Source organism: Choloepus didactylus, chromosome 16, assembly GCF_015220235.1.
Source record: "Choloepus didactylus isolate mChoDid1 chromosome 16, mChoDid1.pri, whole genome shotgun sequence".
Taxonomy (NCBI): domain Eukaryota; kingdom Metazoa; phylum Chordata; class Mammalia; order Pilosa; family Megalonychidae; genus Choloepus; species Choloepus didactylus.
The window spans coordinates 4225284-4253069 of NC_051322.1; the positions used below are offsets into that span (position 1 = coordinate 4225284).

At 46.7% G+C, this 27786-nt stretch overlaps 1 protein-coding gene across 1 annotated transcript in view; it reads left to right on the forward strand.

Annotated features, from left to right (window-relative positions):
- The window catches only part of ZNF516 (zinc finger protein 516), a 67000-nt gene extending 60023 nt beyond the window's left edge, over positions 1 to 6977 (forward strand). Inside the window, 4 exon segments of the mRNA XM_037806304.1 lie at positions 5349 to 5411; positions 5413 to 5446; positions 6270 to 6305; positions 6308 to 6977. Coding sequence (XP_037662232.1) covers positions 5349 to 5411; positions 5413 to 5446; positions 6270 to 6305; positions 6308 to 6372 — 198 coding nt within the window. The 3' untranslated portion in view covers positions 6373 to 6977.
- Positions 6978 to 27786: the final 20809 nt, after the last annotated feature.

A 27786-nucleotide genomic window follows, 5' to 3' on the forward strand; every position in this document is an offset into this window, starting at 1 on the left:
TTGGAGGCTCTCGCTCCATTTTCTTGTTTTAAAGAGCGCTGTGCTCTTTTTACTCCTGCTCAAAATACGCACCTTTGTGAACTTTTAGGACGAAGCCCTGACCCCAGAAGGTTTTGTGCCATCCATTATGCCAAGGTGTTAATGGGAACCAGTAATCCCCGACTTGCCTTATTTATTTAAAGATCCTAATCCTGTCTCAGAGCTGAGGGCTCAGTGCTTATGGCATAACCGAGAGTCATTGTTGGAGGCTAGAGCCCACGTACCTTTGTGTTTTCGCATTTTCGGATTTCAGTGAAATTAAGTGAATTTTCACAGGGTCTGAGCGGTAGGTTTTAGTCACGCAGACTGTTTGCTGTTTCAGTGAGTGAAAGCGTCTTGAGGGGACTTTTGGCCCCGACGCCAACCTCAGCTCTTCCTAGAACAACCCGAAAGAAAAGCTCTCAGTGTGAAGTGAGGACCGGGTTGGCAGTTTTCCTGGTCGTCCCTTCTTTGCGGGCCCTGCCCGCCCAGTAGGTGAGGCTGCCACTGGCACCAGGGTTTGAATGACTTTCAGTCAGTCTCCGGACTTGTAATTTAGTCTGTTCTGGTCTCATGGCCCACGCACAGCCGGGTCACTCCCAGCAAGCGGCACGCTCACTCTCTTGTGCCCCTTTGTGCTTCCTGCTGTGCCTGGGTTAGTCTTTTTTTCCAAGAAAATTTGAATTTCCAGTTCATGTTTTGAGAATTCCAGAGGAAAGAATCTGATGCAAAAAGTAGCCCTTTCCTTAAATTTTTAATAAATGGTTCTTAGGACTTTTTAAAAGAGAGAAACTAAGTATTTGTCTTTTAGATGTGAAGAATGTGATGTCATCCCTAAAGCAGAGGTGTTCTTTGTGGACATTTCTGTGTAACGGGCACATGGACGTGTGGGTAGTGCTCAGGTCAGCAAGACTGTGTGGTTTTGAGGTTCACTCTGATTTGGTTTCTTAAGGGGAGTGTTTTAAGCCTTTGATCTTAATACAACTTGTTTAGAAGTACATTTTTAGAATCGTAGCTGCCTGCATATAGAAAAGAACCTCAGATCAGCTTGTCTAAAGCCCTTCATCAATCCCACACAGAGAGGTGGTCCAGGGCCCCCATGAAGAGGGCCTTAGCACCACAAGGTGCCCCTGTAGCACTGGTGACCCGGAGTGGGCTCCTGGCTCCCAGCATGCGAGCGCTCTGGGGTCCGACAGCCCGTTAAGGGCTCCCCTGGCTCCTGGCTGCGAGGGTCTTTCCTGCGCCGGCCGGCCTGAGAGCTCGGCGATTGGGGTCAGTGCTTCCCATTGGGAGACCTGCTTCCATTACTGCAGTCTAGGAAATGTGTCACCAGGAAAAGTGACAGCTTTGACACATGACCGAATTCACTAGAATTCTCAGGTTTTTTTGGTCCACTTACTGCCGCTCAGTCTTTCTTACTGTGAACACATACAGTTGATTTTTGAGTCATTAAACTGGACTCTTATTTAATTCATTTTTATTCATATTATTCTTTTTTCCTGAAAGTTTTTATTTTTAAATAATTTCAAACTTACAGGACAGTTGCAAAAATAATACAAAACCCACACAGAGAGCTCCAGCAGACCCGCTCCCACTCAGATATGGGATCCACCAATTTTAACATTTTGCCCCATTTGCTGTATCATTCTAACTCATCTACCCATCCCTCCACCCATTTATTTTCCAAGCATTTGAGAGTAGGTGAGTCCGTCACACTCCTTGAACACAGGTACCTTTCTAAAAACAAGGATATTAACTTGTTACCGCCTTGAGGACAGTTATCTAGTTGAAGGCATTTAACGTTGACACCAAGTCACCATCTACATCCCAAGTTTTTTCACATGTCCGAGTTCATTGTTCTGAGTTGGCTTCTGATACAGTCTACCAGCGCTTCCTAGATCTTCCTTCTGCCGTCCCAGGCCCTTGCTCTGTGTCTCCCTTCGTGGTGTTATCCACACATCCGAAGGTCACCCTTCTCCGTGTGGTATCGTCTGACGGGAGGTAGAGCTGTGCCTAACAGCCTCTTCTGGAAGCATTGTCAGGGGTGTCTGAACACTCCCCGGGGCGTGAGTCGGGTGTGGGAGCTGGCAGTGTGATTTGGAGTTGTCGCTGGAGGTATTCTCACTGTTGAGGTTGATTCAGAAGTCAAGATAATTCTCAGAGCCTTTTCCCCACGTGCACGGCTGGCCGACGTTGACCCTGAGCAAGCAGACTGGAGACCCCCAGAGAGGAGGGGCTGCAGGGAGGTTGCGGTTGCGTCTACTGCTTCGGGGGGGGGGGTGGCGGCCGGTTGCTGAACCCTCGGCTCTCGGCGTTGCTCGGAGGGTACCGGCGGCGGGGGCTCTTTCCCGGAGGCGAGGGCGAGGCGGGGGACTGGGCCCGGTCCCCGGCGGAGGCGTGCAAGGTGTGGAGGGCGGCGAGAAGGAGCAGGCGGGACACGGTTCTTTGAGGGTGAAGAAGCCAAGAGAGTTTATTAGGGGAGAGTACAAGCTTATATCGGGCGGTTAGAGGGCGGGGTAGCTGTAGGGGTTAAAGGCTTGGATTGGTTCTGAGAGGGCGCGGAGGTTGATTGAAAAAGGGGCGGGAGTTGCTCCGGTAACGAAGAGGGTGGAGGGTGCGGGTAAGGCAAAAAGGGGGGGGGGGCGGGTTTCTCCGGCAAGCCCTCCCCAACGGTTGTGCTTTGGGATGAGGAAATGGGGCCTGCATTCGGCTCCACTTTCTCAGGCCCGGGAGGCCGTGGAGGGCGCTACCGCCCGTGCCCCACTACCTTTCCTAGGGGCTGATCAGTTCTCCTGGCCCAGGCCCGCCAAGTCGGAACTCGATAACAGTGTCCCGCAGGAGGTGACCAGTGTCACCTCACGCAGGGGCTCGCAGACGGGCAGGAGGAGTTAAAATGCCACCGTTACTGTCAGCCCAGGCCGGGGACATAGATGAATACAAAATAACTGATTTATTGGTATTTATATGAGTGAAAAATGATACTATAATCTCTGTTTCCAGACTTTATGGCCAGCCTGTATTATATGATGGAATGATTTTAGCGTAAAATCAAAGATATCAGAAGGGAGACGTCTAGATAGAGTGATGTATAAAGTCTTTTTTATTGTGACTTTTCCCCATCATTTATACCAAGGAAACATTAATATTACAAAGAGGAGAGATTTTTACGTCTTCAAACAATCAGATCTCTTGGCATGTAGAATCTTCTCAGTCATCCTGCATCCTCTTATAGTTGGGCATATTGCAGTGTAATAAAGTGCAACATTGCCAGGATGCGGGAAGAGCCTGTATGTGTCTGTGTAAGGGTTCCAGGCCTTTCCTTCCAGTTTCCAGTATACTTGCCATTCTCATCCTCGGATTCCGGCTGGCATGTTTGAGCCGTTTGCTTACCCGACAATCTTGCGTTCAAATGACACTTAGAACCTTTTTGATGAACTCAGAACTTTGGAGTAGCCAGGACACTATATTATCGACCACAACGTGCAAGTGTCATCTCCTCAACAAGGAAAAGAGAACAGGAGGTGGGAAAATGCATGGAAAGAACTATGTGCATGTGTGCTGGTCCACGCCGTGAGACATGTGTGAGAGTTCTGTTGTGGCGGTTGCTATATTGGGTGGGAAATAGCCCCTGAAAGAATCGTTTAGAAGATATCTTTTCATGACTTAGTTTTTCACATGTTGTAAATGCTAGACACAAAGACACATTGTTTATCATCATCACCACAAGGTGTCTTGCGCAGGCCCAGGGAGAATGGACACGGGGTACGGCGAAAACCCAGGCATCCGAGTAACCCTCAGCAGTTATTCTCACGGGCACTCAGCTGCACAGGGTATAAGGAGCATGAACGGTGAACAGAATCGCTTTCAAGTGGAGATTTTCCCAGACCAGAGTAAGGGGGAGGAACACTATTCCTGAAAGAGAAACAAGTTAGCTGTTTGACAAAACACGGCGTGGTGAAATGTATTTCCCACTAAATACATCTGACGGAGAGAACTCTGGTTGCACCGACTTTCTGGGCAACGTGGGGGAAGTCACTCACGCTCGGGCTGTCAGGTGCACAGATTACCCGAGACGAGCCTCTTAGGCCTTTGCTTCAACCTGACTTATTTGCTTAAAAAGGGTCTTAGCACGAGGATGTGTGAACGAGCAGGACACGAAGCCCTTCCCAGGAAGATGGTGATTTTCATGGTGTGCAGTGAATGGGATACAGAGTTACACTTAAGAGAAGGTTTTTCACTAGTGACCACAGGGCAACATATTGGTTAAAAATTATTCTTATTGTGCACCTAAGTAATGCAGTGGGACATTGAGTACCTTGTGGCAGGTTCTTCAATTTCTCTGAGACTCAGTTTCCCTATCCATTAAATAAGAAATTTAAGAAGGTCTCTCTTACACTTCAAATATTTCTTTGACTATCTATAAACATTCCCTGTAATGTAAAAATGACTTTATATGATTTTATCCATTGAGGCACTCTGTTCAAATTAGGGCAAGAAAAATAGTATTGAATATTTGATTTTCAGGTGACTTGACCAAGATATGTACTTGTTGTCTTTTTTCATTTGGCTTTCACATTCAGATGTCAGACCTTAGGTACATCCATACTCAGCTGAGTAAAACATAATTTAAAAAGTACTGCTGCAGGTGTCAATTTTTCTAGTTGATATTTTATTTTATCCACTGAGTTATAAAGCGTTCCAGAGGCGATCAGATCCAGTTTAGCCTTTACTTTTCTCCAGGGAGAACTTACTGAAATAGAAAGGTGTACAGACCGATGTTCTTCTGTATCCCACTTCTAACAAAAGTTGAGCTCGTCTTTTTGGATCAGGAGGAAAAAGCCAAAGCCAGGCATGCTTTCCAGTCGGCGACAGGGAGCTGACCTCTGGAGAAAAGATGAGGTCCGATGCCCCCCACATTTTAAGTGGCTGAGCCTGTATGCTCCCCAAAGCCCGGAGAAGCTTCCTGCTGTCTCTGGCCTGGGGGTCCGGGGTGAGCTCGGGGCTCCAGGGCCCGAGGCCAGCGGTGCACGCTGGGCCCCAGGATGGCAGCCCAGGGCGGTGGTGGCACCGAGGCTCTGCTTGTGTCCCTTAGCTGCCCATGCGCCCTGCCAGGCGTCCCCCTCAGCAGACCCAGCTCACTGTGCAGCCCGGGCTCAGCGGGCATCTGGGTACTCCCGTCCACCCCACCATCCTGTGTGAGCTCCTGTCGCGGCCCTGCAGACCCACGAGGCAGACAAATGATGCTCGCTGCTTGCTCCCTCCTGCCTGCGCACCACCTCCTCACCTCCACAGCCAACCCCACACCACGGCCACCTGCGGGGACGCCCCAGACCCAGGCCCGCCATGGAGACGTCACCTGCGCCGAGTGTGGGGGGCGCTGTGTGCAGCCTAACCCCCCCCTCCAGGGCTCACCCACAGGCCCACTCGGGTACTGCCCCCCTGACCCTCACAGCCACTTTTATTTGCCACAGACTTTGGCACAGTTGGTCTCTAGCCCCTGTGAGGTGAGGGACTGTCATCCATTTCCGTAATTCCATACTAGACTCCCCGTTCAGCACCTGATTCTCTCTCTTTTTTTTTTTTTTTTGCATCAAGTGCCTTGTGGTTTAATTTGCAATAAGCCTGTTTGCAAATGTTTTATTTTAATTAGAGAGAAGAGGCTTCAGAAATGAATGTGCTGATGAGTTATGTCGCCACCAGCAAAATTGCAATCAAAGTGCCCCTTCCGCCTGATGTGCGGCTTTGCTTGATTTCCTCATCGGGACTGATGGGAATGATGTGGGAGATGCCGGGTCCCCCGGGCATGGTCAGGGTGGGGCGGCCGAGCAGAGCCCCCAGCCCCTGGCCACAAAGCTCGCGTTGCCCGCATCAGGCTGAGGCCACCGGGTGCGGGTCGGGGAGCAGGGGCTCGGGCTCTGCAGAGTGAAGGCTGCGTCCCCAGCCAGCCCCGTGCAAGGTGTGCGGGGCCGAGTGGTGCGTGAGGCGGGAAGAGGCCCTCTGCACACACACCGGTAGTTAGTGTCGTCAGTGATTGCTTTCTTCAGCAGGGGAGGCTCAGTTAAGAAGGCCGGGGGGCCCTGGGCAGCCAGTATCCTTCTCTCTTACAGTGTGTGTTACGGTAAATTGGTGTTTTCTGGCCGCAGCCCAGGAGCTGGTGTCTTTTCTGTGAAAGCGTTTCAACAGCGATGGACTCGTTTAATGTTCATGGAGCTCGCGAGTTTGTCTGTGGACGGCTTTCCCTGTTCCCTCAGTGGTGTTTCAGTCTAATGGACTCCAAGGAACTGAATGCTCGCCACCTCTGCCGACACCCCGAAACAAGCAGGTCCCACCAGTAATCGGGTCTTTGGGTTTTAGCATGACAGCTGGGAGGAGGAAGGCAGGGACACTTGTCACTAAAGCACCGACTGCTTTTTCTAGATGTGTAAATACCCTCATGCTGCTCTGCCGTGGGACCTGGCCCTCCAGGGCAGGATGGAGATGGTTGAACCACACTGGGGGTGAGGTGGACACAGCCACTGGTGGTAGGATTGGGGTGAGATGATGGGTAGAGACAGTCGGTGACTTAGGACACTAAAACTTCCTATTTTTCTAAGATTTTTTGGATAGAAGTTTGCTTTTGAAAGGAATTGGTTTTCTAAACAAAAAGAGAACCTCCTTCGTGGAGGTGTTTTTCCATCAGAAATGCTTAGTGTAGGGTTTCACAGCTATGTTCTTCCGGAGTTGATTTTCTTCTGCGTTGTGTACTTGACTGGGCCTGTACCTCCATGCGTGTGCACGTAGATGTGGGATTTTAACACAAACTGCTCCATGTACGCATGCATGCAGCAGAGCTTTTGGACGTGTGTGTTGTGTTGGGATCGTGGGCATCACCGTGTTTCTGGGTTCTTCTCCCTGTTTTTCCCTCATACGGGATGTTACATTCTTCATCTGGTTCTGGCCCAAACCATCGCCACATTACACCATCTTGCCAACCACCTGCCTTAAAAGATTCTGCAAGTGCCAGCTCTTCCCCTTGTAAATGGAGTGTTCCTTTGTCACCAGGGCAGGACATCCTCGGCCCCCTCCTAAGTTCAAGCAAGCTACTCCACCACACCTGCCAGTCGAATCTTCTCTAGGACTCACAGTTGATGACGGTGAGGACGATTTAGAACTCAGAGAGCATTCCGGGCTGTTTGCCCACTGCCGCAGAACACGAGGTGGTTAATGATTGACTGGGTTTAAAACTGACATTATCTGATCAGGGATTTTTGTTTGTTTTTGCTTTTTATTGCAATTTTAGAATTTCTCTTTCTTGCTAAAGGCTCCTTCTTCATATATCATTGAGAAAATGTCTTGCCATTAATTACAGTTTTCCAGTAAGTGACTGTCTCTCTCTTAGTACTGCCCATAGTTGTAGACTTTTGTAAAGCAATTATTTCATGATGGCATTCTATGACCATTTATGAAATAAATATGCCCTCTCACCCAATTAAAAGATTTCCAAATACACATGGCCTCACTAGAAATAGGGAGCACGGCCCTGTTTACAGAACAGGACCCCCCTGCTGCCAGAGAGTCACGGGACGTGTCTGTGGGATGCAGTGACAGCAGGGTCATGCCGTAGTTGGAGAATTGCATATCGAGGTTACGAGGGGAGGTGGCCCGAGTGAGGGGAGGGTCCCCTCTTACATGTGACCCATTGAGTCCACCAAACGTGGGGCTCCTTGGGGTGGCGTGTTTGACGGGCAGGGAGAGTTGAGCAGATCCATGAGTAACTCAGCGAGAGGCTTCAGGAGCACACATGCATTGATTTGCTGCATATTAATTCTACCACAGCCTTTCTAACATGCTTCCGTCATAGGGAGAAATAGGAGCTCAAACACGCAAATAACCAGAAGACTATAAATTGTTTCATGTTACATATGGTTCTGCTGGGAATGTATAACAGTTATTCTTCCTTGATTATTACAGAGAAAAGATAGGGTGTATATTTTTGTATTTGTCTCTGTAAACCAAAATTCTGTTATTTTATACTTATTCCCACCCAACCTCCTTTAGTTTCAAGTTCCATCCTGTAGTCTTAGGTAGTGTGTGTTTCAGCTGGAACCTGTGTATTAATTCCTGATGCAAGGGATCTTTTCAGCCTCATCACAGTGGTCATTCAAGCCAGTGGTGTTAGAACTGAGCTGGGTTCCCATTTCTGCCTCCTGATAGCAGCCAGTTAGTTTAATTCCACATTTGAGACAACGCCTCTGAGGGAACTTTTTGTCCTTAGTTACACTGAAAATAGCTTTTGTTGATTTCTCACTGAGTATTCTGGTTCTGTAATGATGTTCCATTTCCCTTAACACACTTAGGAACTATACTTTTAAGAATTCACCTAAAGATTTGTCTGCCAAAATAGCTGAAAGACATCAGTGGTAGGTAGAGGGTTAACTCTTAGAGTTTTTCCTCGTCATCCCGTTGTTCTCATTATTTACTAAAATCACAACTGCAGTTTTAGGTTTAGGACCCTTTAGAGATTTGTAGAATAGTTCTGTAGTTATTTGTGTCTGAATGTGACTCATGAAACTTATCAACCATCTTTTTCATTTGTAGAGTGCATCAACTAATTAATATTTAACATCAACTAATTAATATTTAAGTCATCTTTTCCTGTGGTCTTTAGAAGCTGTAGATCATAGGCTTTTTTTAATCATAGAAAATTGTGTATTCATGCAGAAATTATGTAAGGTAGCACTAAAATTGATTGACTTTCGTATATGTATACACATACACTACTGTATTCGAAACTGAGTTTAGGATATATTGAAAAATATTTGGAAATGTAGTTCTACAATAATCACTTATCCACTCATTAACAGTATTTACTGAGCACCTGCTATATGCCAGTCCCTGTGCAGGTTATTGGGGGGACAAGATAAATATTTTTCCTGCTTTTCCTAACATTTTTAAGGTTCTTAAAATCTAATGAGTGGGTTAGACAAGAAAGTCAGGGAGAGGAGCATGTCATCGTGCTAGGGGAGGCCCCTGGGAGGGGCAGGCGGCCGAGGTTGGGGTGTTTGGAAGACCCAAGTGTTTAAGAAGAGTGAGTTGGGGTTGACGGGGCCTGGGATGGAGAGAGGAAACCTCTGGAAGAGAGCCGGCCCTGGAGAGACCCGGGGGCGAAGAGCTTGTTTCCCAGGGGAGTGGAGCCGAGCGCAGGGTGGCGGGAGGAGGGGACCGGGGCAGGGGAGGGGGACGGAGGTGGATCTGGGGAGCGGGAGCTGGCTCAGAGCTCCAGGGGTGGCACGTGCATTCCCTCCTGAAGGCAGCAGGGGTCCAGTATGCCCGCCAGCTTTCTATCTTCAGAAAGGTTATCTGGAACGCATTTGCGGTAGTTCAAGACCACGGCTGAGTGTGTGAGTGGTCGAGTGGGAGGTGAGGGGGCCTGATTGGGGTGGGGCTGTCGCAGAGCACATGGGTTTGCGAGATGCTCCAGAGGAGTCAGGCCAACTTGGGGATTGGACGCAGGATGTGAGGGGACCCCAGGTTGTCTCTTAGGCAGCTGGCTCAGTGGGGGCCCCATTCCCTGAGACTGGAAACGCAGAGTGGAAGGGGCCAGATAATTCCAGCTGATGTGAGATGCCTTTTGGAGATCTAAGGGGGAATGTGAATACCCAACAGGCTGGTGAACCTCGGGTGTGAAGAGAAGAAGAAAGATCTGGGTGGGGAATGTACACATTCAATAGCCACCAGCATTTAAATTCACTCTGCATCGGCTAGTTCTATTTTCAGAGAGACCTGTATAAATTATCAGAGGGTGTGGCTTTGATTCTCCACCTCAGGCGTGTTACTTAAACTGCATTTCCTTGTCTATAAAATAGTGATAACAGCAGCACTTCTCTATCCTTTCCATGAAAACTAAAGTAATAAATGCACCATGTCTGCCACCAGGCACCCACTCGGTGACCGTTAGCCCTTGTTGGTGCCAGTTATTCTAAAAATAAACAGTGGGCCTGGGAACTAGCGAGAGCTCCTGTGGACTTTGGGTACGTAGTGGACCACGGTGTGCATGAATGTAAACACATCTACACACACAGTTGTGACGGCGCAGCCACGGCTCACCACACGGGATGGCTCATTTTCCTTACCTGGAGCTCTTGTTTTGTTTTGTCAGGGGATGGTTCGAGTTGTTCATTAAAGAAAGAATATGGGAAAACTGTTGGTTTGAGAAAAGTATTGTCAACCCAGGCCTTGCTTTCTCGTTTGCTGCTCTCTGTTCACAGACCATGTTAGCGAGCAGACATCGTCAGCTCTTATCTATACAACCGTAGAGCAATGGTCTTTATTTTGCCATAACAGCATTTGAAGTCTCCGTATCGGCTCATTCCAAGGAATCACGATATACCATCTAGTCAGTGAAGCAACCGGCAGGAGGTCCAAGTAAATAGGCTGTAACTGGTTTAATTCATCGGTGGTCAGAATGAAGGATCTCTTCAGTGTTCACAAGGACTTTGAGGAGAAAAAAAAAATACTTTCCTTTTGATATATCTTTGGCAGTGTCCTTTTTTTGTACGTACAGTGTGTAAGCCCCTTCTGTGCTACAACAAGCATGTCTTCTACATGGAGAGCTTGAGGCGTTCATTCAAACTGGGCAAGTCAGCAGTTGTTTCTCTGTTCACACATTGTTGTGGTTGGGTCTAGCGGAAGGGATAACTGAAACTTTAGAAGTTAAAGATTTAGATTAAATTGTAGGGCTTCCGAGAGGTGGATAGCTCACAGTCTTGCAGCTATTCTCCAGGCTCCGCTTTCTTTTGGATTTATTGTAAACAAACTAGCAATGTAAACTGGTTTAGGTGTTGGGTGTGGGAAGCTGTTTTCAAGAATGGAACGTCCATGTGGTGAGAATAATCCTTCCCGGCTCTTGGGAATAAAGGAACTCACCATTGGCGCCCCATGTAGTATTCAGTAAAATGATCCTGGTCATAAGGGTAGCTAATACTTCAAACCAAGTATAAGTAAGATGAGGAGTTCATGCATTACCGTCATTCTAAGACTCTCTGTCATAAATTTAGCACAACTGATTAAATGTTTAGCCCCAGGAATCATCAATATTCATCATATTCATCATTAGAAAGAAAATGGTTGAAAATAATATACTGAAATATGGATGTTATTGTCCTGCGGATTTTAAGGGGTGGGACTGGAAGTTTGTTTATTCTTGTGGAGAAATGCTTTTTTTGTCATTTTCTTACAAATATGCTTATTTTCATTTTTTCTACTGTACTATTGTTAAACATTTGAAATTAAAATATAATTTTTTAAAACCAAGAACAATGAATCCTCCCCATCCCTGGCTTTGGGATTTAAATGATCAGGCAGATTTTTGCTGAAATACAAAATTTGGCATTTTTAAAATTTGTTTGCATTCCTTGCCAAAATTTAAAGGCTATGATTAATAGTTTATTTTATATTAATTCTAAATGTTATTTTAAAATAGTTAAGCTGGAAAAACAATTCCATTAATCAAAATTACAGAAAATGAAAAAATAAATGGCAACCTAATTTGTCTCATTTTAACTGTGGATATTATAATGCAAATGCTGGAGGAATCTCAGGTTGACATATTTGAATATATGTAGAGCATGTTTTCAGAATCACCTTTAGACATCTGGCATCTCAGAGCGAATATCAGAATCCAGACTATTTGTGTGAGCTCTTCTTACTCATAAACAAAGCCAGCAGCTTAAAGTACATCCTTTCTCCAAGTGCGACTTGTTAGCAGGAGTAACGAATGTAACTAGTGACTCCTGGAAGTCTCTGCTGGCTTTGGGCCTGTGGGTGGAGACGCAGTCGGTGAGGTGCCCCGGGGAGGTGAGGTGTCCCAGGAGGTGAGGTGTCCCGGGGAGCTGCCTGTTAAGCGTTTTCGTCTCCTGGACTGATGGGAGGCTGGCTCAGCAGGTGGCTGCCCTCTGAGGCTGAGCATCTGTGTGTGGGTCCTGGGGGGAAATGGGTTTTCTTGTGTACATGTGATTGGCCCCAAACGCAAGGGCATATACATTCCTTAGCTTATAAAGAAAAAAGGGAAAAAAAGAGTAGGCCCCATAAGGAGCCAGAAGTCGATATCCATCCCTAGAACAGCAAAATGCCTTAAAGAAAGATAGTATTTCAGCATTACTGAAAAGCCTACAGTTCACACAGCTGCAGAAAAGAAAAGCCACATTTTCTAAAAAGACACTTCTCAGTTTCTGACCGTTGTTTCTTTGTAGGAGAGAAGAAAAAAAAGAACAAGAAAAACAACTTGTGTGTGCTCAAAATATTACTGTGTCCACTTAATTTAAGTATTTTTGTGGCTCTTTTCTTCCATAGCTGTGTTTTCTCCTGATTCATTAGGTGAATTTCACTCATTTCTTAAAAACTTTGTAGGACCTCTGTATTGAGTAGTAAAATGGTGGTCCAGTGAACAGATAATTTAAAATAACTGTTAAAAAGTAGGGTAATGTCTGAACCCATCCGTTCAGTTACAGAGAACAGCCACCTAGTATTATCTGGGTTTATGGACTAAATCTAAAACTGTAATTACTTGGGTGTATATAATATGGAGAGGCATATACGATCCAGGTAGGCATGTGTTTAACCCTTTCTGAGCTCCGTGCTTTGAAGCTTCCAGTCCTCTATGGAGAGAGAACAGGTGCTGTGACACCTCCGCTGGCCCGCAGGTGCTCGTCCTCCGGCTTTTACAGCCTGAGACAGGTAGGGTGGGTGCTCCGACTCGGGTGGGTCCCGTTTGGACCACTGCATAGAATCACCAGCTGGCCTGTCTGCTGTGAACAGTTGCTTCCTGAAGACATCCTAGGCCAGACCCTTAGAGCTAAAAACAGCTGCATCCTTCTCTCCACCAGCACGAAGGCTGTTTCCTTCCTTGACTGTATCCCTAGAGCCGCTGCAGGGTGAGCCCTGCCCTGGACAGGTGCCTTCCTCCGGCGCCACGGGGCCCTTGCATGGCACGAGGTTGCGGTGCAGGATCGTAAAACCCCTTTCTCGGTTGGCTGCAGGACATTCACCATCAACTTAAGGATGCGTGGTCATGTCTCTCATTTGGTTACATGCCCAGGTTTCAGATAAACTGCAGGCAACAACCCTGCACCCAGCCCTCCCTGCCCCTGTGCACGTTGGATTGTGTTGAAAATCTTTCTGTCTTCCACTAGATGTCAACCAGTGGCCGTCCCGAATCCAGGGCCAACTTCAAGTCGGCTTTTCTGAAATTGTCAACGTCAGCATTAATTCATGATGTCAGCCACCCACCCCCCATTTCTAGGGTTCCTGTAGGCATAGCTGGAAACCAGTTAGAACTTTACATAGTGCTCTGGTTTATGTGTGCATGTTAATTTCAAGTGGTCGGTTTCACTTCATCAAGACTTTAGCTGAAGGTTAATGTAGTTAAGTAAGATTAATCTTGCCACGTTGTTTTTGTCTTCAGATCGTAAACTCCATTGTTCAAAACAGCCATGTTTCACAGGTAGCTTAAGAGCATTCTGTAAAAGCTGCAAGCTCACATTTGTTCTCGTTTTTATCCTGTTCACTAGACTTTAGAATACCCTTCTGTTTTTCCAACGTGACAGTTATTTGTGGAAATTGGTGAAAACCCTCTCGGGTTTAACAGCGTTAGGTGAGAGCATTTGTATGGCCCCCACTTTCTGCCTTGTTTTGGAACTGCCATTCAGGTGTTGACCTGCTTCGGACGACCCAGTTGTTCTCCTTTAACCCCTCCCCGATCCCATTTTGTCACCTTCTTTCTGGAGCTGGTTCGGGAGCTCTTTTCTGTCCTCCTTAAGCGTGAAACAGCGAGGTCTCACCAGCCTCTCCGAAACCTCGGCATCGTTTTTTAAGGCTGCCTCGAAGGCAGAAAGGCAAAATCAGAGCGCGCCCCGCTCATGTGAGGTGAATTCTGACCGGTGTGCTCGGTGAAGGTCATTGTCTCTGCTCTCGGGTGTTGATAAAATTAATTGGAAACATGTGCATGGAAACCACACGGCAGAAATGAGTTTTCTCTCGCTTCCTTTTCCGCCTGCAGGGGAGAGACCCTTCTAACGCAGATGTCGTCCAAACAGTGCCTCTCGGAAAGGGACCCAAAGACACATTTCCTGCGCGCTCCGGACCCGCCCAGCCGTCGGCAGGACCCCGACGGCTGGTTCCTACCGCCTCCGGACGGCGACCCCGAGGACCTCGTGGAAGGACAGCTGGAAACGCCTCTACCTGACACCTCAAGTCCTGGAGCCCTTGGCTCGCGTGAGATCGAAGGAGCGGCCTCTCCTGAAACATTTAAACCTAAGCGAAGATGTTAGTCCCTAGAGTTACGTGTATATATTCTATATGCATATCTCTGCTAATCGATCATAGTCCCCTATTTTCTTATAATAAATGGTGGTCCTGGCAGGCACTGTAGGAGCACAAGGCATCTGTGTTATTCAAGGCAAGTTTGAGACACTGGAAAAAATGACACTTGTGTGTATTGGACAGAGCAAAGAAGCTAAGCACTGTACTAGGCTCCCTGACACTCAGAAGGACCGTGTAGAGAACCTCAGAGCAGACAGTGTGAATTCGAGGTCGATAAAGTGTTACTACTACTGCCCCTCCTTGTCTTGGTGGGTATTTAAAGTAGTCAGTGAGAGAGGGGATGGAGGTGGTGTGCAGGGGCTGTGGGAACCAGGCTTGCTGATGGAGTGGAGGCTGACGAGGGCCGGAGAGGTCGGTGGTTCGGCCGCGTTACCCCTCGGGGGGCAGCTGCAGTCCCCACTTGCCCGTCCTCTGCTTTCCTCCATTCGTACTGAGTGAATATGGCAAAGGAAGCACAGCTATGGGAATGCGTATATTCTGTTTGGGAAAAGAGAGCTAGGTGAACACTAAGCAAAGCAGGCTTCTTGGCTTGTTCTCAGGACCTTTTTGTAACAGGGCTACATTCTGCAAACTGCTTGCAAAGGAAGACTGCATGTCTTAACAGGTTATTTAGCCACTGACCCCCACCCCCACTCCCCCGCCCATGCCCCTGAATTTGGGCCTGATGTAGTCATTGCAGAAGAATCCCTGAGCAGGTTGGGGGGCCCTGGGTGGCTCAGTACTTATGCTCTGGAACCTTCTGCTTCCACTTCCTTACAGCCACTCCCCAGCCATCCTAGCCACTGCTCCGCCCCAGCAAGTAGGTATCTGTTCTTCTGGGTCTCGAGACTGCCAGAGGGGGAGTGGCTTCTTTCAGAGCGGCACATGCTCTCCTGACAATACGATAGCATCGTGCCGTGGGCCTATCGGCATCTTGGGCGGCCGTCACCAGACCCATGGGTGGGGGGACAGCTTTATATACCTCTTCCTCAGTAACTTTCAAATGCAAGTTTTCTTGGTGGGGGTGAAGGCCCATAGCAGAGGATCTTAAACCATGCAGTGTACGCAGTTAAAATTGTATTCCACAGATACGAATAGTTTCTTTTCCTGTCACAGTGACACACACTGTGTGACAGTGATATTGCTGAGAGTTTCAGATTTCTTCACATATGATTTTATGCATCATCAAAGTTACTGCTGCCTTGAATGAAAAAGTTCTGTGAAATTTTTTGCAAAAGCTTTACTAGGTTTTTTTTTAATTGTGAGATTTTTGTAAAGGCAGGAAATGGATTAAAATGAGCATGCTAAATATATTTTTCAAAAAGCAATAATTTTACATGTACAGAAATTATCCTAACCTTTAATACTGGTGAGAGCGACAGTTTACTTAATGCAGTAATGGATTAATGCAGTTTTTGTAGAAAATGGGCTTCTGATACAAAGACTTGTTTAAACACACACACACACCCTAAAGTATGGTTTTCCTGTTCTAATGATTTGTTGAATTATTATATTATTATTATTATTGTTGTTATTGTTATTAGTTAATGTTTGGTTCTGGATTCTACTTGTTACTGATTTTAAATTACTTGACGATTCAGGTTACTTTGCAACACTTGCAAACAATGCATTGTAACTGACTAGCTTATATATATAAATATAAATATTATTTTTTCTTATTTTTTCCTGATATCCTTACACCACATATGTACCCAGAATGCTTGTGTAGTGTTGGTTGTAATAAGGAATGTCTGTTGCAGATACTATGAAGCGACTGTAATTGACTGTTCTGTAAAGTTATTTTGAGCAAAGTTGCAGAGACAGATTTTCTTCTGCTCATCTAAGAAATCAAAGTACCTTTCTGTTAATTCATGTCTGATCGTTTTGATCGTTTCCCCCAAAGTGATCATTTCTGCATTTTCTGGCTTTTATTTTCTTGGCTGAAAGTGAAGGATGACAGTTCAGGAGTTGACAGGGCCAGTGGTCCAGCCTGGCCGTCCCTCTGTTTGAATTATTGAAAGGAGCCCTGCGCCCAGATGTGACACTTGGATGGAAGGTACCTTCCTTCTCTTCCAAAGCGGCTTGGAAAAGCCGTTGATATTTAGAGCTGGAAGGCCCTTCCTGGTGGGTTTTCCCCTCCAGACAGTCTCAGGGGAGAGAGGGGCCCGTTGGCAGAGCTCAACTGCAGGAGAGGGGTGGCACAGGGGAAGTCGGTTTCCCTGACCATACGTCGTGTAGAGCGCAGAAATAAGGTTTCCACTTGTGAAACGAATGCGGGACCCCCAGGGTCCTCACTTCCAAGAGGGGCCACGTTCAGGCGTGAGGACGTGGCGCCGTTTCCACCTGTCCCTCAGTATTGCATTGGTTTGTTAATTCGTTTGTCAGTTTGACCGTAGTATTTAATATGATTTGTGTTTTCTTATTTATTTAGCCAATATGTTTTGATTCACATTTTTTTTCCTTGAGTGATAATTTCGGCATGACCCACTCCTGTAAACCTCCTTCCGACTGTTACAGACTTGCTACTACCTCTGCCAATCTGCTGTTTCCTTGTTTCTTAACAGGATTTTTACAGTGTTGCTGTCTAATGTAACTTAGACAATAAAGGGTTTGGTTGTCTACGCTGCAGCTTTTCTGTGTCCCTTCCCGCTCTCCCCTGCCCGACGTCCTTGCTGTCCCGGGTTTGGTCCACGCCTGCCCTGGCTTTGCTTCCAGCTTTCCTTCTCACCCCGTCCTCTCCTCTCCTCTGTCTCCTCACAGCTCTTCCTTGTCTTTGAATCTAAATAACAAAAATAATGAGCTTCTAAAACTCCTTCAGGTTATTCACTCTTATCCCTTAATTTGAAGAATGAACATTTAAATTGTCAGAAAATTCAGATGTTAAATATCTTCTCTGGGAAATTGTCACTGGTCCTGTCCCATTTCTGCCTGACTCCTGAAAGAGCTCCTTCTGGCACGGGATGGGCAAATTTCACCCTGGTCAGAACAGAACACGAATGACCAAGCCAAAGGGATTCCACCTTTTTTTTTTTCTTTTTTGGTTTTGCTTCAAAAAGTACTAATTGTTTTAAGTTCTCCCAATATTTGCTGATTTTATTTTTAAACCAAAAAAGATGCTAGTTTCCTGAAAATACGGTGCTCCAGGAAATTGCGACGGAGAGCTGTGGGGTGTCAGGTGGTGAAATAAGGAGCCCTGACTCTGTAGCAGAACCCACCTGCTGAACTGGCCCATGTCCCAGCTCCTGGGGTTGCTCTCCAGGCCCTGGTGAAGGCACCTGGATAATGCAGCAGCGGTGGACTCAGCCAGCGGCAGGTTTTGCTCCCCTGGTCCCTCCCGGGCCGTGGCCCAGGCAGCTCTGTGCTCTTTCAGCGCAGAGATGGAGTGTAGTTTACACCACGGACGGGGCCCCTTCCTGGATCAAGGGCCCACACGGCCGCCCCGGGCTGGGCTGGGAGACAGCGGGCCTCCTGGCCTCCCGTGGGCAGACGCTGTTTCCAACATTCCTTCTTTAAAACAACACAGACAAACCGCACACACACGCGCGCGCACACACACACACACACCTAGAAGTTCAAATACTGTAAAAGAAAGAAGGAAAGATTGTGCTTGTGTAGCTTATCTTTTCCCTCTTTCAAAATGTCTGAAGTCATAGATGATGTTTTTTCTGCTTTTAAACTTTGGTGAATTCTAATTGCAGGCATTGCATTCACCAAGCAAGAAAAGAAAATAAAAGAAAATCATAATTCAGAACTCGAAGTGAAAAGCGTTTGGCAGATTATCAGCCCCTGTGTGCTATAGTGGAGCTGTAGCAGGGAGCCTTCTCCTATGCTTATGTGAAAAAGCTGAAAAATAAAAAAAACAGCCCAGCCTGGGTAAAATGTTCATTCTTCATCAACTTTGCTGATTATACTTTGAGGCAGTAAAATACAAAAGACCATAGAATTTGTATTTCTTTTTTTAAAAACAATTTATAACATTATATTTTGTACTCTTTATATTAGAATTTGTAACTAGATTGATGTATTTAACTCTATTTCTGAAAAAGTAATTCAATGTTTCAGTTGTGTGATAAAAATATTTAGATAAAACATATTCATTCTATTGGAATTTGAAATAAATAAAAACATCTTGGAGTTCTTGAGATTTGTAAGACATTTTTCCCCTATTTCAGAATGTGGCTTAAATCATTTGACAGCCCATCTTGATCTGCAGAAAACATACTGCCTGTCCCCTGTGGTAATTTACTTTTGTTGGCTGAACACAAAATAAAGTTTTAATGCTCTCTGTTTATCTAAGCATTAGGGTTTGTAGGGTGATTCAGAGGATGGTTCATGTGACAAGATGCTAAAATGCTAGTAAGGGGGTATTTTTTTCTCAAACGTTTTCTGGACTCAAGGATATATACACGTTTGTTTTTTTTAGTGGAAGTTGACTATATATTTTTTCCATTTTTTTCCCCCAGCACACCTCTTAACTCCCCCACCAAATATGCAGTGTTCGTGCACTGTAAGCCACATGGCTTGCATGGGGACAGATGCAGAAGGAATCTGGAATCTTCCATACTTGGATGAAATCACTGAATCAGGAATTTTGGGAACGGGGTGCTACTGGAGTGGTTTGCTATGGTTTACTGATTAGATAGTGAATAGAAGATGTACAGCCATCAAATGCACTAGAGGGATTTTAGTTAAAAAAGGTAAAATATGTTTTAAAGTTAAAAGATATAACTGCATTTCTATTTAGCAGAGACCTGAACACTTGAGCCTGCTTTTCTGATGTGCCATGGAGGTGCCCGTGGCCAGCGGAGTGTGAGCTGCCCAGGTATTTGCACAAGTCTAGCTCCCCGGGAAGGCACCCCATGGAGCCCAATGTGCATCCCCCTGTACCATTGGAAGGAATCTTCCAGAAGGCCTTTAGATTTAAGGAGACAGCAGAACCGAACCTGCTTTCCTGTGACCCCCATTGGTCAGATTTGTGGTGGGTTTTCTTTAGAGCCTCTCTCCTGTTGGATGGCCAGATCTTACGAAAATGGGGCATGTTCTAAATGAGGAAACGGCAGCACTAAATGAGGAAACGGCAGCACTAAATTCCTTTGTAGGTAACTGACGTTTATCTGAAAAGCTAATAGTACTCATGTGATACAACAAAATTCCCCATCCCAAATCCATGTCATCTAATTCAGGGAATTCCTTTCTGCAAACGCCTGGGGGCGCTGATGCTTGTGCCCCCGAGAGACCCCAGGGTGACTGTCAAGTAGCCTTGACCCTTCCCCCGGGAAAGCAGCTTTCATCCTTCTCTCCCCCACTCCTGGTCAGCATGTAGCGTGAGCCGTTCCAGCGTGCACCGATCCTCCTCGGCTGTTGGGACGTCGGGTGGAAGACAGCGGTTGAACATCTGCAGCGTCTATAATTTGCCCCGTATCGTGCTGGGTAAAAGAACCAGATGTGGTCCAAGCCACACCCACACCCACACCCACCCACCCACTGACACACCCACACACGCACACAACAAAGCGTTAAAGACATTAAAACAAATCAACGCTTTTATGTGGCATCTTTATTTTTCCCTCATCATCTCGCCATTTGAAAACTGGAACTGATGCCTCCCCAATCTGTGCTCTTGAGGCTCTCAGTCTTTGTAGAAAGTGAGTTATTTGTCAAGACATTAGCAAAATTACTGGGGGAAAATGTGAAAAGTTCTGATCTTTTCCTGTGTGACAAGTTCTTGGGATGTCTGACTTCATCACTGTCCCCGGACGGCCCCCCGAGGCCATAGAATGCTACAAGGGAGGGAGAGGCCGGTAGAGATCTGGAGAGCATGGCCGCTTGGTTTCCTTTCTGGGAAGAGGACCGTGTTGTGAGAAGAAGACTGCAGTGAAAATGACACCGTTTTCTGTCAACTGAGGAAAATGTTATGGGGATTCCCAAGCCAAGACAATTCTTAATGGGGTAGTAGATCTGCTGAGAGTAAAGCATCAGCTCAAACTCTCAGCTTGATCGCCAAGGGGTTCAGGGCCTAAAGGGCACGGGGGGTGAGGTCCTTGCCACCAGGTTGTGGAGAGAAGAGCGGAGATCAGGGCAGGAGATGCCTCCATCTGTCTCTTCTTTTCACTTCCCCAGTCTCCTTTGGCAGCATTTTGTTCAATGCTGGGAATTAGACTTAAAGAGTGACGTCTGGTTCAGAGCCAGAGTGTTTCCAGGACAGGGAAACTGAAAGAGGGAGTTTCATCCGGAGAGGAAAGGGTCTACCAGGAGAAGTGGTAGGTGCTCCTGGGAGCTTCTCGCTGCAGGCCTGTGGCTGACGGGTGGGAGCGGCCGGCCAGCGCTGGCTCCGCATGAAGTGCTGTCTCGGGGTGGGGCCATCCAGCACTACCACGCTCTGCCGCCGTCTGAAGGGGCAGACACCCTGGCTCATGGCGAGAGAAGCCGAGGCTTTAGGTTCAGTTTCGAGGAAAGCAGTGTTAGAATCCTTGCACAGAGAGGTGAAGTGGAGCCAGACAGACATGCATGTCTCATCAAGAGATTTCAGGATTCTCTGTAATGGTAGAAATTGCATGTAAAGTTTTTGACATTACACATTCCACCAACCCCCGAGCCCTTGCTGTAGGCCGAGGACGGTGGCGGGTCCTGGGGCTGCAAAGGTGAACACGATGGGGCCTGTTTTTGAGGCTCTCCTGGTGGAGGGAGAAGGTGGGCATGAAGAAAGTGAATTCTAATTCGAAGTGTTAGAGGCTACAGGGATGGAGAAGGAAGAGGGATGGAATCCTTTGGGGAGGGAGCTAAGCATCTAGTAAATCAGCCACATGCACGTCACCAGGTCCAGGGCCCTACATGAAACTTTTGACAGAACTCTGTAAAATGGCTAATAGTGGTAGTGAGACTTGGACCAAATTTTCATTTAATTTTAACCTTACTGAGTTGGGTCACCTACAAGGGGGTCGTGATATGGAGGAGAAAATTGGCAGGTGGACGTCAATGCACAGAGGCTTAAGGAAATGTATTCCAGGAAATAACTCGTGTTGTTAGAAAACTTTGACTTGTCAAATCTGACAGAGGCGAGGGACTGAGGTCACCGTCACTCATTCCTTGATGACATCCACTCAAAGTGAGGCTTCAGGAAAAGAGATCAACAAAACGTTTCAGCGGGCCAGATACTGTGGGGACAGACAGCATCGGCCTGAGTGTATGTCTGTCTCTCGGGGGGCACGGACCTCTCTAAGGCTTTGTCTTTCTGAACTGAAAGTGCCCCACCTTGGTTATGAGACACATTCAAGTTTCCCCTTGCCCGCTGTGCCGCGCAGCTCCGACTGCTCGGTTCTCTGAGCTGTGGTGGTGACCCAGGCACGCACTACCTCGGGAACAGACGTGCACGAGTTTTACACCTCAGGAAGTGCAAGGGATTGTCCAGATCGGGGTGGCACGAGAGGAAGGAATTCAGGAAAGAGGAAAGTGAATATTTAAAAGGACTTCCTCTAAGCCAAGAAGCTGATAGATGTTTTCACCCATTTCACATTGTTCAGGTCTCACAGCTCTCTTTAAGGTAGGTGTTCGTGCATTTTACCCCTGGAAGCACTGAGGCTCGGAGAGGGCACTTACCCACAGTGCCACAGCCAATCCTTACAGCGACACTGTTGGAATCCGGGGTCGTCGGGTTCCACGCCCACTGCACTCTCACACTCTCTGTGGCATGCAGGTTAATAACGATGACCTTTATATGATATGACCCATTTTCCAAAGTGCTGAGACAGCAGTCATCCTACTGACCGCTGCCACGATCCTGCCCGGTAAGGGTGTAGATGCTATCGTCCTTATTTACCACATGGCCGAGGCTCCTCCCTGGATCAGAACCAGATGGCTTGGATCCCTGAGCTCTTATCTCAGAGGCCTCAGAGCTTTCCTTGGCTGACCTTATGTAATTACCAGGAGCTGCAGCCCGTAGGGGAAGAACCCGAATGGGTGGAACATCCGGGTGTGGCGCAGACCGAGCGCATCCATCGCTGTCTTGACTCGTTCTCCCATTTTTGCTCATTCCTCTCCTCTGTCAATTTCTTCCCTCGTCACCTGGACGTGCTCCAGCAGGCCTCCCTGCTCACCCACCAGGTAAGAGCTTCCCCTGGTCCTCTCCCGTCCAGCGGCGACTTCCCTTCCTTCCTTCGGGGTCCAGCACGCCGCCCCTGCCCGGCTTGCGGTCACCAGCTCTATCCGCTTCGTTGTAGTGTCTCCTGTCAGGATTTTAAGGGGCTCCCTAGGGGTTAAGTACAGTGATTATTTTCCCCTTCTATTGTACTTCTTTACTTACTTTTTCTAAGGAAAATTTCATGTGTATTCCCCCTTATATTTGTCATCCAGATTCAACAATTACAGCATTTTGCCAGTTTTGGTTGGTCTGGTTTTGCTGCAATTCCCAGAAATCATGATATTTCAACTGTAAATATGTCAGGGTGCATCTCCAAGTGCAAGATACACACACACACACACACACATATATATATATATGCATGTGTATGTATATATATGCATGTATATATGTATGTATTATGTACATTACATAACTTTAAACGTGATAGGAATTTTGCCTTCTGAGTGTTCCTTGATCTTTCAGTGGAGTTTCTTCTCAAACCTACCCCCTGTCTTGGCTCTCCCTCATCCCCCCTCTCAGCTCCCTCTCTGGGTTGCTGTCCTCTGCACGTCAGCTCCCCTGGGCCTCCCACACTCCCTGTCCCGGGGGTGCAGGCCCCGCTCCCTGGGGAAGCCGTCTCCACACCCATGACTGCCTCATTGCATCCTCCTGACTTCTGCACCGCTCTGCCACTTTGGAAATCCTGCCCAAGGACCTCAAACTCAACTCTCTTCTCTCGAGTCTCCCCCGCCGTGTTCCACCTGCATGCACGGCCTGAGCATCCACTCCGGGTCACCTGGCTAAGAAGAAGTGGGTCGTCTTTGATGTCTTTGACATCTCCCTCCCTGCCCCGTCACCTGCATCCCGCTGCTCCCGTTGGTCCACGCTCTTCTCCAGCCTGGGGACGGCCACTGAGGCCCTTTGGCCTCGGACCACACCCCCTCCACTCGCTCTCCTTTTCTTGCCCCCACAGGAATTGTCCGGGCACGTGTTACATCATTCCACTCCCTCACTGGGAATCTTTCGGTGATTTTCTATTACTGCTAGAAAAATCCTGGATTCTACGGGGTCCTGTCAGTGTCTTCATGCTTTGCCCCCCCACAGTTAGACCAGCACCCATCCTTCCCGGAAAACCTGCTGTGCTTCCTGACGCTCCCTGACTCTTGTTTACCTCCAAGGCTGCTCCTTTGCCTTCGTCCTCCAGACTGCACTCGAGGGAATGCCCCCGGGACACCTTTGCTGGTGTGCCCCTCTCTCCCGGCACCCCTGGCATTCCCCCAGCACACGGGGTACCCCTGTTGCTGCACTGACACAATATTTGGGATTAAACACACCCGTGTTCCCTGCCTCCTCCCACTGGACTCCGAGTGGTTTGAGGACAGAGAAGTGCACTCCGTTACCACGTTCTGCTTTGAAGCAAGGTCCCTAGTAAGGCCCAGTGTGTTTCTTTTTTCCCTCTGATTAGATTTTGTTCACAGTACCATTATGTAATTGTGCATTCATCAACACAATTAAATTTTTTTCAATTTTTAGAATATTTTCATTACTCCAGAAAAGAAATAAAAATAAAACTCAAATCATCCCATACCCCTAAGCACCCCCCTCCATTATTGACTGATAGTATTGGTAGAGTACATTTGTTACTGTTGATGAAACAATGTTGAATACTACTGACTGTAGTACATAGTTTACTGTAGGTATATATTTCCCCTATATAGCCCTCTATTAATAACTTCTGGTTATAGTGTCAAACATTTGTTCTAGTTCATGAAAGAGATTTCTAATATTTGTACAGTTAATCACAGACATTGTCCACCACAACATTCACTGTTTTATACATTCCCGTCTTTTAACCTCCAATTTTCCTTCTGCTGACATACGTGACTCTAATCTTCCCCTTTCTACCACATTCACACACCATTTGGCACTGTTTGTTATTCTTACAGTAACGTGCTACTAGCACCTCTGTCCACTTCCAAACACTTAAGTTCAACCTAGTTGAACATTCTGCTCATAATGAGCAACCGCTCCCCATTCTTTAGCCTCGTTCTATATCCTGGCAACTTATATTTCATGTCTATGAGTTTAAATATTTTAATTATTTCATATCAGTGAGACCATACAATATTTGCCATTTTGTGTCTGACTTATTTCACTCAATATAATGCCCTCAAGGTTTCTTCATCAGCCCGTTTTTTGTTTTTTAAAATGATTTTGTTCACCCACCCTACTTTCTGTCCTAAGTTAACAATCGATAGTTCCCTGCATAATCACATATTTACGTATTCACCACCATCACCACTATCTATATAAGGACATTTCCGTTTTTTCTACAAAGAAAGGGGAAGAGTCAAAGAAGGTGGAAAGACAAAAGAAAAAGATCACAGCTAAAAAGCAACAAAAGGAACGATAGAATTCAAATAAAGTATAATAAAAGAGACGACATCATCAATGCCGAGAGTTCCACGTCCCTCCCTTACATCCGTGTCTCACAGGCATCCAGCTTTGGGACATTGCCCCTGCCTTGTCAAAGGAAGCATAATACAATTTTTCTGCCAACTATAGTCTCTAATTTGCATTGATTGTATTTTTCCCCAATACCACCCCATTTTTAACACCTTGCAAGGTTGACATTCATTTGTTCTCCCTTACCTAAAAACATATTTGTACATTTTATCACAATTGTTGGGCACCCTAGGTTTCACTAAGTTTTACAGTCCCAGTCTTTATTTTCCCTCTTTCCTTCTGGTGTCCCACATGCCCCTAACCTTCCTCTTTCAACGATACTCAAAATCATCTTTGTTCAGTGTACTTAAATTGTTGTGCTACCATAACCCAAAATTGTGCTCCAAACCTCTCACTCCTGTCTTTTCCTGTCTGTCTGTAGTGCTCCCTTTAGTATTTCCTGTAGCACAGGTATCTTGTTCACAAACTCTCCCATTGTCTGTTTGTCAGAATATATTTCAAATTTTCCCTCATATTTGAAGGACAGTTTTGCCAGATACAGGATTCTTGGTTGGTGGTTTTTCTCTTTCAGTATCTTAATATATCACACCACTTCCTTCTTGCCTCCATGGTTTCTACTGAGAAATCTGCACATAGTTTTATCAAGCTTCCCTTGTATGTGATGGATCACTTTTCCCTTGCTGCTTTCAGGATTCTCTCTTTGTCTTTGACATTTGATAATCTGGTTATTAAGTGTCTTGGCGTAGGTCTATTCAGATCTATTCTGTTTGGAATATGCTGCGCTTCTTGGATCTGTAATTTTATGTCTTTCATAAAAGATGGGAAATTTTCAGTGAATATTTCCTCTGTTATTGCTTCTACCCCTTTTCTCTTCTCTTCTCCTTCTGGGACACCCATGACATGTACATTCATGAGCCTCATGTTGTCGTTCAGTTCCCTGAGATGTTGCTCATATTTTTCCATTCTTTTTCCTATCTGTTCTTTTGTGTGTAGGATTTCAGGTGTCTTGTTCTCCAGTTCCTGAGTGTTTTGTTCTCCCTCTTGAGATCTGCTGTTTTGTGTCTCCATTGTGTTTTTCATCTCTTGTGTTGTGCCTTTCATTTCCATAGATTCTGCCAGTTGTTTTTTCAAACTTTCAATTTCTACCTTATGTTCACCCAGTGTTTTCTTTATATCTTTCATCTCTTTTGCCATATCTTCCCTAAACATGTTGACTTGGTGTTTGAAAATCTTTGATTGATTGTTTCATTAAAGTGAAACAGTTTCTCAAGTGTATCTCAATTGAGGTGTAAGGTTTTTCCTTTGACTGGGCCCTATCTTTATTTTTCCTAATGTGATTTGTAGTTTTCTGTTCTCTAGGCATCTGGTTTCCTTCATTACCCCAATCAGATTTTCCCAGGCCAGAATGGGCTCAGGTCTCAGAAGGGGGCAATAATCAGTATCAGGTTTCTCTGATGGCGTGCCGTGGAAGATTGACAGACTTTCCAATGAGGCCTCTAGACCCCGTGCTTTTCCTACCCTGCCCAGCACGTGGCGCCCGTCAGCCTGTTGCTCTGTACCACTCCACCCAGGAGGGACCAGCTCAGTCCCATCTCCTTCCCGGTACTTTTGTGTCATGTGATGTTCTGGGCAGCATCACTGCAACTAACATGAAACCTAAGTGTAAGTTGGAATGACTTCCCAGACATTTACTTAGGTATGATGATTTTCCAAGTCCCATAAAATTGTCATTAGCATTGTCTCTGGACAGTTCTTCTTCTTCTTTTTAAAGCAGGATTGCATCCATGACTCAAGGAATTTCCGTTCCTTATTTAATGCACAAAAAAAACCCATCTTTCTCCCTGTTTGCCGAACTTTTTTAACCACCCAAATAGAATCAGATTCCTTCTTCTATTCATAATGGTGTGGGCTTCAGGTAGACTAGCAAAGCATGCTGATGTGCTCATAATGAAATACAGGGGAGTTTTATTATTTAACAGCTATTAAGGAAGAGCTAATTGTATTTCCTGTAGAGGAGAGAAGTGAGCAGACGCAGATGCTGCATCCTCTGGTATTAAGCCCTCCAGACGTGGTTTTAGACATGCCCTCCGGGATGCATTCAGTCATCAGTTTTTATAGGGCTGTTAGAATAAAAACAGTAAACTAATATCTAAGCATTTCCCATGTGAAGTTGTCTCACTCTTTCTAGGGCTTAAAATTATGGAGCTGCTTCACGTGGGCCGCGTCCATTCTGCAATGGGGATAGACTCCAAAAACAGATCTTTTGCTCTTTATTTTGTGACGGGGCACTTGAACAGAATCCCAGAAAAGGCCGAAGGGACCCTCAGGGTGATTCTGTAGATGTGGCTTGGTGCCCTGGGTGGGCTGGTGACCGTGCTGAGGGCTGGAGAGGGGCTGCAGGGGGAGCATGTGGCCCCTGCGCCCCAGGCCGGAGGTGCTGGATGGATGTGCCCGGGGCCCTGTTTACGTGGTACCCTGTTTATGGGGTGCTCAGTTTCATACACCGCCTTTTAACAAGCGTTTGTGCCTCCCCAGAGTGGGCTGTTCAGGAGCCCCGTGCCTGCTGACTGCGCTGCTGGGTGCCACGGGGCAGTTACCCCGAGTGTGGTGTGTGGCATGGGGGCTGGGGTGGACCCACTGCTTCCTGCTAATTTCCCAAAGACGGGAACTGGTGCCAGCCTTGCAGCCTGGAGGAGAGGAGGATCGCGGGCTTTATGGATGCAGCTTGGAGGGTTGTCTGGGCATCTGGGGTTCCAGGGCTGCCTGCAGGTGGGGGGCCACCGACTTGGCAAGAAGGCCTCAGCCCCAAGACCCCCACCCTCCCACTGGGTCAGGCCCCACAATTA